Raw genomic sequence first — 16,647 nt, 5'->3', positions numbered from 1 at the left:
CAGCAATGCTTGCTGTTTACTTTCCCTTCTATTTTTGTAAGGAAGACACAGCAACACTCTTTAAAAGCAAGATCATCTATTTCAACTGTTTCAGAGGCTTTTTATTCTCAAATAATAATGAAACTCTTCCCTTAAGTCTCAATTTATTCCTGAAAATAATAATGGGCAAAATAAATGGCTACGGGCTTAAAATACTTTTAACTGAGCAAAAAATATGTTGTGAACATAGTATATTTTACAGTACCCAGGAATGATACAGATCTTTTGGGAAGAGAATATACATGAAGCTAAATTATGATCAACACGATTTCTCTAAGTAGTGTGTTCTGATAATACAGTTAATCCAAATGGCAGCCGATCAACAAGGTTCTAGGTCTAGGTAGTACAAGAAAAAGAAAGGGTAGAATTTGCAGGTGCCGTAATCTTTCTGAGCTTTGAAAAAAGCTTTACATAAGAGACAAACCTGCTCTGAAATTCAAGTGGATGGCAAAGTGCAGATCCAACCTTACCGCAAACCCATGGCTCTGGACTCAAGTCTTGGCTCTCCCACTAACCATCTAAATTATTTCATCCTTCAGGTTCTGTAAAATGATAGACACAGACCAGATTTTGTGCTTCAAGCTTTAATGGACTACAAATCACCTGGGAATTTCGTTAAACTGCAAACTAATTCAGTAGGTGTAGATCAGGTGCAGCTGAAGTGTCTGGCTCCTGGACACTTTGAGAAGCAGGGATGAGATGCTCTCTTAGGTCACCTCGCTCTGATGCTATGTCTCTATGATCTGTGTCTCTGATGACATTAACTGTTTTCTACCTTGTACTATACTTATGAAGCTCCCTATTTCAACTTCAAGCTCCGCAGTAACAGAAAAAATGGTTTCTTGAACACCAAAGAAACAATAAGTTCTCAAGTGGTGAGAACAGGATCTCCTATCTCTCCTGACTTCATTAAAAACTCCCCATGTAAAGTCTAATTTCCTCTGATCACTGCCAATTCAGGAGTTACAGCTTTTTTTCTTTTTCCTCTTTTTTAAAGATTTTATTTATTCATGAGAGACACAGAAAGAGAGGCAGAGACATAGGCAGAGGGAGAAGTGGGCTCCATCCGGGTACTCCAGGACCATGCCCCAGGCCGAAGGCAGACACACTCAACCAACCACTGAGCCACCCAGGCATCCCCAGTTACAGCTCATTTAAAAACACACCCCTACTCTAGATTATGTGGCGCCAAGCAATCAAATTCTCTACTAAAAAAAATAAAATAAAATACGGGATGCCTGGGTGGCTAAGTGGTTTGGCATCTGCCTTTGGCTCAGGTCATGATCCCAGGATCCTGGGATTGAGTCCTCCATCGGGCTCCCCACAGTGAGCCTCCTCCTCCCTCTGCCTATGTCTCTGCCTCTCTCTCTCTCTCTCTCTGTCTTTTATGAATAAATAAAATCTTTAAAAAAAATACAATTCCTACTAAGGTCTTTTAGACATGTAGCAAGCTCAGACTCTTTACAGAGCTCGACTGGTTGAAATCTCAGCTTGAACACTTACTAAACACATGAAATTGACTTCCTTAATTTTCTGAGTTTTTTTCCATCTCAAAAATAAGAGTATTGTGAATATCAAACTAATTAACAGACAATAAAAGTTTTGGCAGTACTTGACATTAAGCTCACAATGTAGTTGGGGAAACTAAACTGCTTTTTTTCCTAACTGAAAATATTATCGGAAATTTATTTTGGTAATACTTATTTTTATTTATTATTATTGATATTTCTTTTTTTAAAAGTAGGCTCCACACTCTATGTGAAGCCCAACTCAGGGCGTGAACTCACAATGCTGAGATCAAGACTTAGCTGAGGTCAAAAGTCGGACATTTAATCAACTGAGCCACCCAGATTCCCCAATACTTATTTTTAAAACAATCTTTAAAGAACCCTTTAAAATCAATTTCTTTAAATACTGTTCTTGGTAGAATCACAACCTTTAAATACATTAAGTCTATAAGTTTCCTTAGTAATTTAAAATAAAATAGAAACAATAAGCAATTGAAATGGAAACAGACTCCAAAAGCAATCTGGGCACTGATATATTTTAATTCTGGTAACATGTTTTTCTTTTGCCAAGTATTTTAAGATGCACTAGGATTTATGGAAAAGGCTTTATCATTATTTCACATTCATTCAAAAAGGATAAAAGACACTAGGTCTTTATGAATGGCTTCATTAAACAATTAAAAAAATGTTTTAGCCAAGAATGCATATAGTTTGGGTACTAAAGAAAACAAATTAAGGGGCAGCCCAGGTGGCTCAGCGGTTTAGCTGCCTTCGGCCCAGGGCCTGATCCCTGGGGCTCCCTGCAGGGAACCTGCTTTTCTCCCTCTGCCTGTGTCTCTGCCTCTCTCTGTGTCTCTCTCATGAATAAATAAATAAAGTCTTTAAATTTTTTTTTAAAATAAATAAAAGCACAACGCAATTAAAAAAAAAGAAAAAAATTAAGCCTAAATTTTATTTACCTTTTTCTTAAAGTATCATTATTGGCAGGAAATTGTTAGGCGGGAAAGGCTATCAATACTCTTCAAGAGCTTCAACTCTATTAACCCATTTTCTTGTCCCTCACCAGTAAATAAATGAGCTCAATTTTTTGTCTCTTTAACTCTGGATTTTGTATAAAAGCGTATAAATCTTAGGGCACCTGGGTGGCTCAGTTGGTTAAGCATCTGCCTTTGGCTTAGGTCATGATCCCAGGGTCCCGGATCAAGCCCCATGTGGGGCTCCCTGCTCAGTGAGGATCCTGCCTCTCCCTCTCCCCTCTGCTTATGCTCTATCTCTCCCTCAAATAAATAAAATCTTTTTTTTAAAAAAAAAAGTGTAGAGGGGTGCCAGGATGGCTCAGTTGGTTAAACATCTAACTTTTGCTCAGGCCATGATCTCAGGGTCCTGAGACTGAGCCCCCGTGTCAGGCTCCCCACTCTCTCTACTCTGCGAGAGTATGCTTGTCCTATACCTTCTCCCTCTGCTCCAGTCAACACTTGCTGTGTGTCTCTCAAATAAATAAATAATAAAAATCTTTAAAAATAAAAAAAGTATATAGTTTTTTTTTTTTTTTTAATTTTTATTTATGATAGGCACACAGTGAGAGAGAGAGAGGCTGAGACACAGGCAGAGGGAGAAGCAGGCTCCATGCACCAGGAGCCCGACGTGGGATTTGATCCCGGGTCTCCAGGATCACGCCCTGGGCCAAAGGCAGGCGCTAAACCGCTGCGCCACCCAGGGATCCCCAAAAAAAGTATATAAATCTTTCATAAGCATCCGTGTTTTCCAAACCAACAGAACAGAAACAAATTCATAAAGAGAACTGGTGGTTGCCAGAGGGAAAGGTGTGGGTTGATGGGTGAAATAGGTGAAGGGGATTAAGAGATACAAACTTCCAGTTATATAAGTCACTGAGATGAAAAGTGCAGCACAGGGAATGTAGTCAATGATACTGTAATAATGTTGTATGATGACAGACGTGACTACTTACTGCTTGCTTACGGTAAGCACTAAATAATGTATAAAATTGTTAAATCACTATGTTATATACCTGAAACTAACATAATACTATGTCAACTATAGTTCACAATAAAAAAAATCAATGTTTTCTGTCCTAATTATCTTTTCCACTCAAATATGTCACAGTTAACTAATCATTAGTAGTTGCTTCTCATAGGTATTTTCTTTTTTAATTCAGGTATAGCTGCCAATTAACATTACATTAGTTTCAGATGTACATGATTTGGTATTTGTGTAAACTACAACATGATCACCATAATAAACCTATTTATCATACCATACACTGCTACAAAAAACATTTTTTTAGAGGTGGGGAACAGAGGGAAAGACATAATCTTAAGCAGGATCCTCGCCCAGCACAGAGCCCCTGTGTGGGGCTTTATTTCAGGACCCTCTGGATCATGACCTGAGCCAAAATCAAGAATCAGACACTTACCCAACTGAACCACTCAGTCACCCCAAAAACTTTTTTCTTTGGATGAAGACTTCTAAGATCTACTACTTTAGCACCTTTCAAATATGCAATACAGTATTATTAACTATAGTCACCATGCTATACATATATCCTAGGACTTATTCATAATTGCAAGTTTATACCTTCTGATCTCCTTCATCCATTCTGACCACCCCCTCATTTCCATCTATGGCAACTACCAATGTGTTCTTTTATGAGCTTGTGTTTTGGTTTTGCTTTTTAAAGTTACATATATGTGAAATCGCACAGATCTGTCTTTCTCTTACTTCACATAGCATAATGCCCTCTATGTCCATTCATGTTGTCATAAATGGCCAAGATTTCATTTTTTGTGTGTGGCTAAATAATATTCTATGTATAAGTACCACACCTTCTTTATCCGTTTTTCCATCAATGTAAACTTAGGTTGCTTCCATATCTTGGCTATTGTAAATAATGCTTCAATGAACATGGGGTCCACATATCTTTTCAAGTTAGTGTTTTCATTTTCTTCAAATGCCCAGAAGTGGAACTGTTGGATCATAAGGTAGTTCTATTCTTAATTTGAGAGCCTCCATACTGTTTTGTATGTAATGGTTGTACCAACCTGCACTCCCACCAATAGTGCACAAGGTAATGGATGCTGCTTTTACGATTGGGTTACAAAAGACTGTCATTTCCATCTTGGTAGCACTCTCTCTCCCTTGCTCACTTTAATGAAGACAACAGTCATGTTGTGAACTGCTCACATGAAGGAACTGAGGGTAGTTTGCCAACAGCCAGCAAGGAACTGAATCTTATCATCAGTCATGTGAGTTTGGAAGCAGCTCCTGCCCCACAGAACCTTCACAAATGGGACCACAGCCCCAGGTGACACCTTGATGGAAGTCTTAAGAGATCCTGAAACAAAGCACCTAGTGAAGCCATGCCCTTATTCCTGGCTCACAGAAATTGAGAAAACAAACGTGTGTTATTTTAAGCTCCTAAATTTTGGGATAATTGGGTGTATAACTCATATACTAATCTTCATCTTTTATTATAAGTTGCTTCAAACTGTATTCAGAATTTTTTTTTTTAAAGTAACCTCTACATCCAAAGTGAGGTTTAAACTCACAACCCTGAGATCAAGACTCACATGCTCTACTGACTGAGCCAGTCAGGCACTCCTAGAAATAGGTAATGTTTAAACAGGGAAAGCACAACTGGCCAATCCTCATGAGGATGTGATACTATATCACTGAGTACGGAGTATTAGATTTCATGATAATACAATCTCATTAAATTACTTTCTGGGATTTAGGATTTACAATAAACTGATGTAATTTTGCTGAGAACCTCTCAAATTCTCATGGAGATTTAAATTTATGATCCAGCTATGAGGGAGTAGCTGGCATTGGTTTATCTCCAGTTATAGACAATTACAAAGCTGGATACAATATATAAAAGCAAGTTTACAGACACTGAACAAAAAAGTACTAGAAAGCTACATTTTCAAGAAAAGGGAAAAAGCACAAGGTGAGACTTACATTCACCTGGCTTTCTTTCTGAGAGCACTTTCCAAAATATAGTGCAAAAAAATAAAACCCAAGCAGAAGGCAGTATCTAACTGGGAAGAGAGAGGGACTGGAGTCAAAAGGCTGGAATTTGAGGAGGGTCCAGCACTGGAGGGAACTGCAGTAATAAAAAAGACAACCTAAAAATAGGCATAAGAAAATCCTCAGGTCCTGAGCCAATGCCTAAGCTGCACAAGCATAGACTATAATTCCAGGAGGCCTAGCAGACACTGTGCAGACATTTCAGAAGCCAGTGCTGGGGAGACAGGTTGCAGTTTAGACCTGGACTGAGCATAGTAACCTTGGTGAACACCAGGGCTTCAATTAAGGCCCCAGGATCCCTAAGAGGGATCACACTCTCGGCTCTACGGGTAAAACGAAAACAGCCCAAAAACCAAATTTAGACTAGATCACAGTGATCTGCCAGTATTTTAACTGCCAACCAGAACAAAATACTCTTTAGAAGAAGGTGCCTATTTCAGTCTCTACAATATATTGTCCACAATGTATGACATACAATAAACACGGTAAGCATGTGAAGCAGGAAAAAGTGACCGCTAATAAAGACAATGGAAATCGACTCTGAGATAAACCGTATTCTGGAAATAACAAAGTATTTGTTCCACTAGGTTCTCAAACTTAAGAAAAGGGAGTATGTCAAGAAAGTTTTAAGTGGTTGTAACTAATGTTGACATTCAGGAATTAGCCAAATAATAGAAATCTGCAGATATAAGTAAAGCAGTCAAGCCTAATGAGGCAGAGGGAGAATTTGATTATCTTTGAGCCTCAGGTTCCCTACATTCCTAGACCCACCCACATTGTAGCCCTGCCCTTCTTGCACTTTTCTTTTGATTCCGGTAAGTAATCTCAATAAAATTATCCCTTTTGGCATAAACTAATCTGAAGTGCCTTTCATCACCTGCAACCAGTGAAAATCCTAACTACAACTAGATTACTAAGGGACTGCCTCCACAAAGAAGTACCTTCTACTTCCACATACTAATGGCTTTATTTTTTTAATAGATTTTATTTATCTGACAGAGAGAAAGCACAAATGGCCAGGGGGAGGGGGCAGGAGCCCAACATGGGGCTTGATCCCAGGACCTGGAAATCATGACCTGAGCTGAAGGCAGACACCCAACTGACCCAGCCATCCAGGGGCCTCCTAACTGCTATAAAAACAAATTAAAATACAAAACAAAACAAAACAAAAAAAAAACAACTTCTATTATTTTCCATTTATTTCTGGGTCCTTGAGGAAAGCTATACATAAAGATGACCAAAAAAGGAATACAATGTCAAAAAGACAGAGGAAAATGTAATGTACTCTTGAACCTTGTGATAGAGTCTTCAATAGAGAGCAAAGAAGAAGCCACATTCACCCTTTCCCAATAAATTCACTGTTAAGTCTCCTATGGGTAAGTAATATCCCCTAACAGTAAGCACTGAATTGACCTGTCAAACTAATGTAATACAATTATACTTAAGATAACCGCTCAAGTGTTTAAAAAAGTCCAGGACTTGTTTTTGATTCTAAGGATCAATTTCTCCCACATGCAGCTCTCCAGTATCTTTTTACCCCCCACCTCATTTTCAGTGTAGCTTACTTTTCTTCGGAACCGCCACCATCTGCTATGAAGACAAATCATAGGATACAATTCACCAATGAGTTGTGAAATCAATTTAGTGGGTCAAAACCAGGATTTTAAAAAACCTAACAGTAAGTAATTAGAGTAAATATTTAAACTCTAATAGTAAATATTAGAATTTTAAAAAACCTAATACTAAGGGGTGCCTGGGTGGCTCAGTTGGTTAAGCGCCTGCCTTCAGCTCAGGTCATGATCCCAGAGTCCTGAGAAAGAAAGAGCCCTGCCTGAGTCTGGGCTTCCTGCTCAGTGGGGAATCCGCTTCTCCCTCTCCCTGCCACTCCCCTTGCTTGTGTGCTCTGTCAAATGAATAAAAAATCTAAAAACAACAACAACAACAAAAAAACCCTAACAGAAATATTACATAGTAAATATTAGTTTTGTTTTGCATGAAATTTATGAGAGCCCCTGCATTTTGCACAATTCCAAGAGGCACATGCATAATGTGGCAACTCTGCAGTAATATATACATATGTATGCATGTACTGGTCATTATGTAAAAATCTCACTGTGGATCACCATCAAAACAAATGGGCAAACACTGATCTAATAGTAAGATCACTATTTTAATGAGAAGTTTGCTTTCAAATCCCACTATCACCATTTACTCTGCATTTCAATGTCTTCATCAGTAAAATGGGGAAATATACAGCTACTAAAAAGACAAAATATACAGTTGACCTTAGAACAACATCGGTTTGAACTGAACAGGTCCATTTATACGTGGATTTATTTTTCAGTAAATACAGTGCAGTACTGCAAAGTATTTTCCTTATGATTTTAGTATTTTCTCTAGTTTACTGTGAGAATATTGTACTTAATACATATATCATACAAAATGTGTTAATCCAATATTTATGTTATTGGCCAGACTTCTAGTCAACAGTAGGCTATTTATTAGTTAGGTCTTTGGGGAGTTGGGAAAATTGGGACAGCAGCATGGAGAAGAATGAAAGTGGAGCACTTTCTTACACTATACATAAAAATAAATTCAAAATCAATGAAAGTCCTAAATGTGATAGGAAACTATTAAACTCCTAGAGGAACAGGGAGCAGCAGCCCCTTTGACACTAGCCATAGCCAACTTCTTACTACACATCTTCAAAGGAAAGGGAAACAAAATAAAAAATAAACTACTGGGACTTCAAGGAAACAAACAATCAACAAAATTAAAAGGCAACCCACAGAATGGGAGAAGATAATTGCAAATAACATATCTTGGAAAGGGTTAGCATCCAAAATCTCTAAAGAACTTATCATCAGGGATGCCTGGGTGGCTCAGGACGTGATCCAGGAGTACCAGGAGTCCCACAATGGGCTCTCTACATGGAGCCTGCTTCTCCCTCTGCCTGTGTCTCTGCCTCTCCGTCTCTCATGAATAAATAAAATCTTAAAAAAAAAAAAAAAAGACCTTATCATCAAAACCAACATCCCCCAAAACAATCCAGTTAAGAAATGGGCGGAAGACACAAATAGACATTTTTCCAAGAAGACATCCAGATGGCCAACAGACACACGCAAAGATGCTCAACAGCACTCATCATCAGGGAAATACAAATCAAAACTGTAATAAGTTATCTCATGCCTGTCAGAATGTGTTGGTAGAATGCAGAGAAAGGGTACACTATTGGTGGGAATGCACCCTGGTGCAGCCAATCTGGAAAACAGTATGGAGGTTCCCCAGAAAATTAAAACTATCATACCACCCAGCAATTGCACTACTAGGAATTTATCCACAGAATACAAAAATAGTGATTCAAAGGGGCACATGCATCCCAATATTTATGGTACCATTATCAACAATAATCAAATTATGGAAAGAGCTCAAATGTCCATCAACTGACGAATGGATAAAGACGTGTTTTATTAAAAAAAAAAAAGTGTTTTATATATATACACGTGTGTGTGTGTGTGTGTACAAAAAGAATGAAAGGGGCAGCCCGGTGGCTCAGGGGTTTAGCACCACCTTTGGCCTAGGGTGTGATCCTGGAGCCCCAGGATCGAGTCCCACGTCGGGCTCCCTGCATAGAGCCTGCTTCTCCCTCTGCCTGTGTCTCTGCCTCTCTCTCTGTCATGAATAAATAAATAAAATCTTTTAAAAAAAATCGATTAAAAAAAAAAAAAAAAAGAGGGAGATCCCTGGGTGGCTCAGGGGTTTAGTGCCTGACTTCGGTCCAGGGTGTGGTCCTGAAGTCCCGGGATCGAGTCCCACATCAGGCTCCCTGCATGGAGCCTGCTTCTCCCTCTGCCTGTGTCTCTGCCTCTCTCTCTCTGTGTGTCTCTCATGAGTAAATGAATAAAATCAAGAAAGAAAGAAAGAAAGAGAGAGAGAGAGAGAGAGAGAGAGAGAAAGAAGAAAGAAAGAAAGAAAGAAAGAAAGAAAGAAAGAAAGAAAGAAAGAAAAAAAGAAAGAAAGAAAGAAAGAAAGAAAGAAAGAAAGAAAGAAAGAAAGAAAGAAAGAAAGAAAGACTGCAATTTGCAAAGACATGGATGGAACTAGAGGGTATTATGCTAAATGAAATAAGCCAGTCAGAGAAAGACAACTACCATATGATTTCACTCATACTGGAATTTAAGAAACAAAACAGATGACATGAGGGAAAGAAATTAAAAGAGAGAGAGAGAGAGGAAGGGGCAGGCAAACCAGAAGAGATTCTTAACTATAGAAAATAAATAGGGTTTGGGACACCTGGGTGGCTCAGCAGTTGTGTGTCTGCCTTCAGCTCAGGGTGTGATCCTGGGTCTAGGGATCGAGTCCCAAATCAGGCTCCCTGTGAGAAGCCTGCTTTTCCCTCTGTGTCTCTGGCTCTCTCTCTGTTTCTGGCTCTCTCTCTCTGTGTCATTCATGAATAAATAAAATCTTAAAAAAAAAAAAAAAAAGGTTTGCTGAAGTGCGGGTGGGTGGGGGGAATGGAATAAGCGAGTGACGGTATTAAGGAGGGTACTTGTGATTGAGCACCAGGTGTTATATGTAAGTGATGAATCACTAAATTCTACTCCTGAAACTAGTATTACACTATATAGGGATGACTAGGTGGCTTAGCGGTTGAGTGTCTGCCTTCAGCTCAGGATGTGATCCTGGAGTTCCAGGATCAAGTCCTGCATCCGGCTCTTGCATGGAGCCTCCTTCTCCTCCCTCTGCCTGTGTCTCTGCCTCTCTCTCCGTGTGTCTCTCTCATGAATAAATAAATAAAATCTTTAAAAAAGTATAAAAAAAAATTTACACTATATGTTAACTAGAATTTAAATAAAAACTTGAAACATTAAATAAAGATTATGATCATGAAAAAAGGAAATATTTAAGTGTATGTAAATACTAGTAATGTAACAGGCATGTTTAAATTATGTTCTTATTTATTATCAATATTCTTTACAGGGGAGGGGGTGCCTGGGTGCCTCAGTTGGTTGAACGACCAACTCCTGATTTCAGCTCAGGTCATGATCTCACAATTGTGGAACTGAGCCCTGCATTAGTCTCTGCACTCAGCAGGGAGTCTGCTTGAGCTTCTCTCTCCCCATCTGCTCCTCCCCCCACACCATTTCAAATAAACCTTAAAAAATTCTTTATGATTATTGTTGAATATCCAGAAAACATAGAAAATAATAAAGGAATGTACAGAAATTTAAGGAAAGTAGTAACTTCATAAATAAAAATTGACAGTATAATCATATAAAAAAAAGTCTTGGGACCCCTGGGTGGGCTCAGTGGTTGGGCATCTGCTTTCATCTAAGGATATGATCCTGTAGTCCTGGGATCGAGTCCCACACTGGGCTCCCTGCATAGAGCCTGCTTCTCCTTCTGCCTATGTCTCTGCCTCTGTGTCACTCATGAATAAATAAAATCTTAAAAAAAAAAAAAAAGTCTTTGGGTAGTCAGAAGTTTTATGTGCATTTTTTGACCTCATAGGGGGGCCGACACCCCTAATCCCCACGTTGTTCAAAGGTCAACTGTATGTATAAAATGCCTGATGCCAACCCCAGCACTTAGTTATTGTTGGGTAAGTCTTAGTGCTCTGCCATCATCTTTTCCCAGAGAGCTTCCACTGAGCCCAATGTAGCTGTGACAGGATAAACTCTACTTGAATTTTTTTAGGGCAACAAGAAGTGGTGGTTCAAAATAGCCTCTTTTTGACCTTCAAGATTTCACTGCCACCATAAGTAAGATGGGATAATTATAAAGATTCTGGGTATATACAAGGTCATTCTCTGGACCATGATACCTGATTCCTTAGATGAGAAATGACTAGAGGGAAACTCAGTTACTCAACAAAACGTTCTCAGCACTCTTAATAGAGCCAAACACACAACTGGGCCACACAGTCACATGGACCCTTGTCCTCAGAGTCTGCAGAGTAGGTAAACAAAGTATGAGCAACAGTCATGTGTAAATTATGGTCTGACATCACTTCCCAAATACGCAGTAAACAAATCAAAGAACTATAAATTATCTCACACAAGTCTTGACATTTGCTACCAGCACTCACTTTGCCAAAATTAAATGGAAAGAAATGCCTAAATATACACTAAGTGACTTTATAATTTTTCTGTATTAAAAATTGACAAAAAGAAAAAAGCTGATGAAATAAAATTTATTCAGTCCAAAGACTAGTTATTCCCCCACCCCCAAAAATGGAAATATGATTTCGTTTTTCATTTAACCAATTTCAAAAACCAGAGAACTAGAACACAGTATCTGTATTATATATTAAATGATTTTTTTTAAAGTTACTTATTTATTCATGAGAGACACAGAGAGAGAGAGGCAGAAACATAGGCAGAGGGAGAAGCAGGCTCCCTGTGGGGAGCCTGATGAGGGACTCGATCCCAGGAACCCGGGATCATAACCCTGAGCCAAAGGCAGATGCTAAACCATTGAGCCACCAATTGAGGTGTCCCTAAATGACTATTTTGAACCAGTCTCTTCTGTATCTTAATCTACTGCCAGGAAATAAGCATACACAGTCCTTACTGTAAACCTGACATAAAAGAATCAATACCAAAACAAAGAAGTTGTGATCCACCAATCTAAGTAATTACTTAATTTCTCTCAGTCTAGTCTCATTTTTCCATAAAACTGGGAAGCAGTTCTTCCTAAATTCCAAGGATGCTCTGAGGATACATAATTATAAACCAGGTACTGTAATAAATCCTTATACAACAAATCTGGACTACACTAGAATGTCATTAGAAAAAGGATACTGGGATTTTCACAGGCACTCATTAACTCATAGCATGAGAACTATTTCTCATGTTCAGTCAACTGGATACTGAGTTAACTGCTGACAAAAAAAAAAAGTGATCTTAAAACACACACACACAAAACCCAATCTTTTAAAATTGAGTGGCAAATTCACAGGCCTCCCAAAGGTACAGAGCAGTTAAAATGATCCAAGTAAATGTTAATCTCTTCAACTGTTATCTTCCAATAAACAGCTAGGCTAGGACTCAGATCTTTCAAATCTCAAATGGTTTAAGAATTCAAGATGCCAAATTTCTGATGTTTGTCCACATACATTTTATGGCTGGATTATGGAATTATGCTAGCCTGCTTAACAAGGCTCTAGCCAAAATTCTGCCCTATAGAAAGATAATACTACTGTAACCATTAAACTAATTTTTCCTAAACTGGGGATTCTGCTGCTCCATCTACAGCTGTCCCCCAGTGCCAGTCTTCTCATAAGCTACCACACACTAGTAAGGCAGTTGGCTGGTGTTATGCTGCAACCTGTAGCCAAATAAAGTGACGCTAACTGGAACTGAACCAATGGTCACTTTGCAAGGACACTTGAACTTTGAAGCACTCTGTAAACTGGTTATTTCTGTGTGAAGTTTCAGTATTGAGTCATCCATCCATTAGATCTCACTGTAAACTATACGTTGCCTTAAAAACAAAGAAAGTGCAAGATATGTCCCTGGTTTTTAAAAAATTCATAAATCTCATCCAGTTCTTTTTAAGTGTAAACAATTCTTACCAATAGGGGCAGGCTCAACTTAAAACTGGGAGGTGCTTCTCACAGAAGCTAACCTGGCACCAGTCATTTGGGAGCAGCTTTTTAGGTCCTAGAATCAATCTTAGGCTTTTCAAGCTCAGCAAGTCCAAGTCTTCATTTTACAAATGAGATTTTAAATTAAGAGCTTATGGTCTGGTCACTACAACAGCTAACTCTGTACTGTACACTGTACTAGGTACAAGGTACTGTTCTAAACCCTTTACACCTATTTACCCCTTTAATCCTCACAACAAACCAGAAACAAGGTGAGGTCAACTAATTTGCCCAAGGTCACACAGCTATTAAATGGCAAAGCCAGAACTGAAATCCAAGCAGTCTGGCTCCAGAATCTATACTCAAACCACCAAGCTCTACGGCTTGTCTGCAGAACGTTTGTTAAATGCAGCCTGGGGCTCCTCCACGACACCAGGGTTCAGAGTTTCAACATGAGACACTAATTCTCCATGCCTCCCTTTCTCCAACGCCACCGCCGCCCACCAGAGCCCGCCATCGCAAAAGAACTGCACACCTGACTCCAGAAGGTCCTCCTGCCTGTCTACAACCTTAAGTGATCTGACGTCTGTATCCCAAACAGGCACCCTCTAGGAAACCAAAATATGCAGTAGTCAGTCAGAAAAGAACTCGTGTTGTTTTAATGGGAACCTCTGAAATGCCTAAAAACAAGTAAACGGCCTATGAGCGCTTTTTCTGAGAAAGGCAAACATCTACCCTATTGTGCCTAAAGTGATCAAACGAAGCTAAAAACAGGGACGGCCCTGTTTTTTTTTTTTTTTTTTTTTTTCCTTCCCCAGCTGTCTCTTAATTTGAGAAGGGAGATTCTCAGTTTACGCATCTAAACGTAGGTGAGAAATGGGTGGAGGGAAAAATAGGAGAGAGTGTGTGTGGGGGGGGGGGGGGGGGGTATTACTCCCACCTCTCGGACTCCAGACCCTGCGTGTCAGAAGTCAGACCCCGCACCACACAGCCCGCCGCCCCGGCCGGCTTCAGTGCCCCTCCAGCTGCAGCGAGGTGGCTACGTGGCGCCCGCAGGCATTGCCTCCAGCCTCAAGAGGAGGTGGCTCTCTCCGCTGGTGGAAGCCCCTCGCTCGCGGCACGGCGGCAGGAGGGGCCCCGGGCCGGAGGGAGGCGGGACGCGACAGCTTCCCGGGGCTGCGTGCGCGGCGCCGCTGGGGGACCGGCCCCGCCGAACCCGCCGCACCCGCCTCCCCCGCCTCCCGGCCTCGGGGGTCTGCAGCACGCCGGAGACGCGACCGGATCCTGAGGCAAAAGCTCCTGACGGCGGCCACGACCCCCTGCGGGCTACTCACCAGGTTGAGGGGTCCTTCCATTACTTCCATAGACCCCGGGGCAAGCGGCGGCCTGAGGAAGTGGAGCGACGGCGCCGGGGCACATGGAGAGGAACCGCAGCAGAGAGGGCGACGCGGCGGCGGCGGCAGCTGCCCTCTCCGCGCTCGGGGAGCAACAACCGCACCACTTCCTCCTCCGGTGGCGCGCCGCGGCCCCGCCCCCTGCGCCGCGGCCACGCACGCGTCATGGCGTCACACGTGGCTGGTTCAAGCTGGGAGTGAGGACCCGGAGTGGGTGGGGCTCAGGGAAGGCGGGGCACGGACCGGCCCGCGCTTGCCTCTGGGCGATCTTTCCTCTCGCGAGAGGCGTATCTTCAGCTTCTGGACGGCGTCTCTGACGTCACGTGGGGGTGGGCAGCCTTGTTGAAACTTAAGTAAAATGGCCGTCTTATGCTCTTGGCCTCCCCCGTTTTCTTCCAGTGTGACTTTCCCCCAAATCTCTGCTTTGCTACACCTTTCTTTGCTCTCCTGTTCCCATCTTTATTATTCTTGCATCTGATTGATTTTTTTTTTTTTCCAAAAATCAGACTTGAGCAGTGCTATACCGGGAGCTGGACTAGATCTCCCCCTGGAGGGAGACAAACGAATGATTCAGAGCTCTCTGCCCTCTAGGTGTTAGCAAACTAATTAAGAAAGGAATATGGGTTACAAATAGCCAAATAGAACACTTCATTAAGTTAACAGGTATGTGCTAAACAACTCTGCTGGGTTCTTTTTATCAAGGAATTCACTTGACAAAAAATAATTGTGATTTATGTTGTAAAGGGAACAGATCAGGAGCTGGGATGGAGGCACCATGAGTTGGATGGCTCCAAAGAAACGAATTTGCTCAAGAGCTGTGTGAGCTTGAAAGAGGACCCCAAGCTTCAGGTGAGGCCTCAGCCCAGCGTACACCTTGATTGCGTCCTTGTGAGATCCTGGACAGGGGACCCATGGAAGCTGTGCCCAGTCTCCTGACCCATGGAAATTGTGAGATAATGCATATTCTTTTAAGCCACTAACTTTGCAATACTTTGTTATAAGGCAAACAAACAACAACAAAAACAAACCCCAATTACAGACCTCTTCAAGGCAGTAGAATCCAGAGGCACAACTTTCTTGATAAACTGTAAACATGAGTAGTAAGTCCACCAGTGGCTGGCTGTGCAGTGGACAGGTTTAATAAACTTAGATGGCAGCTGGACAAGGAAGGAGAGTATGATGCATTCAGGCACTCAACAGTGAGAGAAACTTCATTCAGATTAGCAAAAGAGAGGACATGATGGATATACACAACCATATCCAAATGGTGACAGAGACATTGCATCTACCAGCCCTAGTTTCTGCCACTTGCTGTCACCCTGTTGACCTGACCAGCCGCAGGCTATGAAGAGTGTGCTGGACATGGACATGTCATCAAAGTAAAAGGTCGCAGGCCTACAAAGACTTTAGAGCTGCCAAGCTGATTCCTTTGAAAGTTGGGAAACAGTAGATGCACCCAAAGCTTGCCACTGACTGTTTTTACTACTTTCAGATTTGTATCCTTTCAGACACATGCACAACTTCTTTACCTATTAGGAAAAGCCCATTAATCTCCTGAGACCATCAATGGAAGGTTATAGAAATCCTCAGGCCATCATAGATGGGAACACAGTGGACATGCCTACTAGTGAGTCAGAGATGAGAAGAGCTCAGCACTAGGCCTGAGTGCTGCAACTCAGCAAGGTGGGGCCAGAGTCCTTTGGGAGAACATTTATTTTTTAAGATTTTATGTATTTATTTGAGAGAGAGAGAACATGAGCAGAAGGTGGGCAGAGAGAGAGGGAGAAGCAGGCTCCTCACTGAGCAGGGAGCTTGACGTGGGGCTCCATCCCAGGACCCTGGGATCATGACCTGAGCTGAAGGCAGACATTTAACTGACTGAGTCACCCAGGTGCCCCTGGGAGAACATTAAAAAGCTGCAAAGCTTCTGTGCTTTCTGTGTCTCACTCGGAAAATGCATTTCATGTTAAAGGATCCATTCCTGAATGGGCCACCAATGATGGACTTGCCACATCGGAAAGGTTCCTTTGTTTCTCCAGAATTTACCATGAGACTCAATTTCAAACATTCC

The 16,647-nt window shown here is 41.3% G+C and overlaps 1 protein-coding gene and 1 long non-coding RNA gene across 11 annotated transcripts in view; one reads left to right on the top strand and one right to left on the bottom strand.

The window, feature by feature from the left end:
* Positions 1-14,725, bottom strand: part of NRBF2 (nuclear receptor binding factor 2) — a 32,974-nt gene extending 18,249 nt beyond the window's left edge. The window contains exon 1 of one of the 2 annotated variants that reach the window (XM_072823253.1): positions 14,517-14,725. In XM_072823253.1, the coding sequence (XP_072679354.1) occupies positions 14,517-14,601 (85 nt within the window). In that variant the 5' untranslated portion in view covers positions 14,602-14,725. The remainder of the gene's footprint in view (positions 1-14,516) is intronic. The other variant, XM_072823252.1, reaches the window with a different exon arrangement.
* A 77-nt stretch (positions 14,726-14,802) lies between these two features.
* Positions 14,803-16,647, top strand: part of LOC140631908 (uncharacterized) — a 79,901-nt gene continuing 78,056 nt past the window's right edge. For 2 of the 9 annotated variants that reach the window (XR_012029454.1, XR_012029453.1), the window contains exons 1-2: positions 14,808-15,239; positions 15,321-15,425. This is a non-coding gene — a long non-coding RNA (uncharacterized lncRNA). Of the gene's footprint in view, positions 15,240-15,320; positions 15,525-16,112; positions 16,260-16,647 lie in introns of all 9 variants that reach the window. The other 7 variants (XR_012029452.1, XR_012029450.1, XR_012029449.1 and 4 more) reach the window with 6 other exon arrangements.

Source organism: Canis lupus, chromosome 4 (genome assembly GCF_048164855.1).
Source record: "Canis lupus baileyi chromosome 4, mCanLup2.hap1, whole genome shotgun sequence".
NCBI classification, from domain to species: domain Eukaryota; kingdom Metazoa; phylum Chordata; class Mammalia; order Carnivora; family Canidae; genus Canis; species Canis lupus.
The sequence above is the reverse complement of the archived record's forward strand: the minus strand, read 5'-3'. Positions and strand labels throughout refer to the sequence as shown.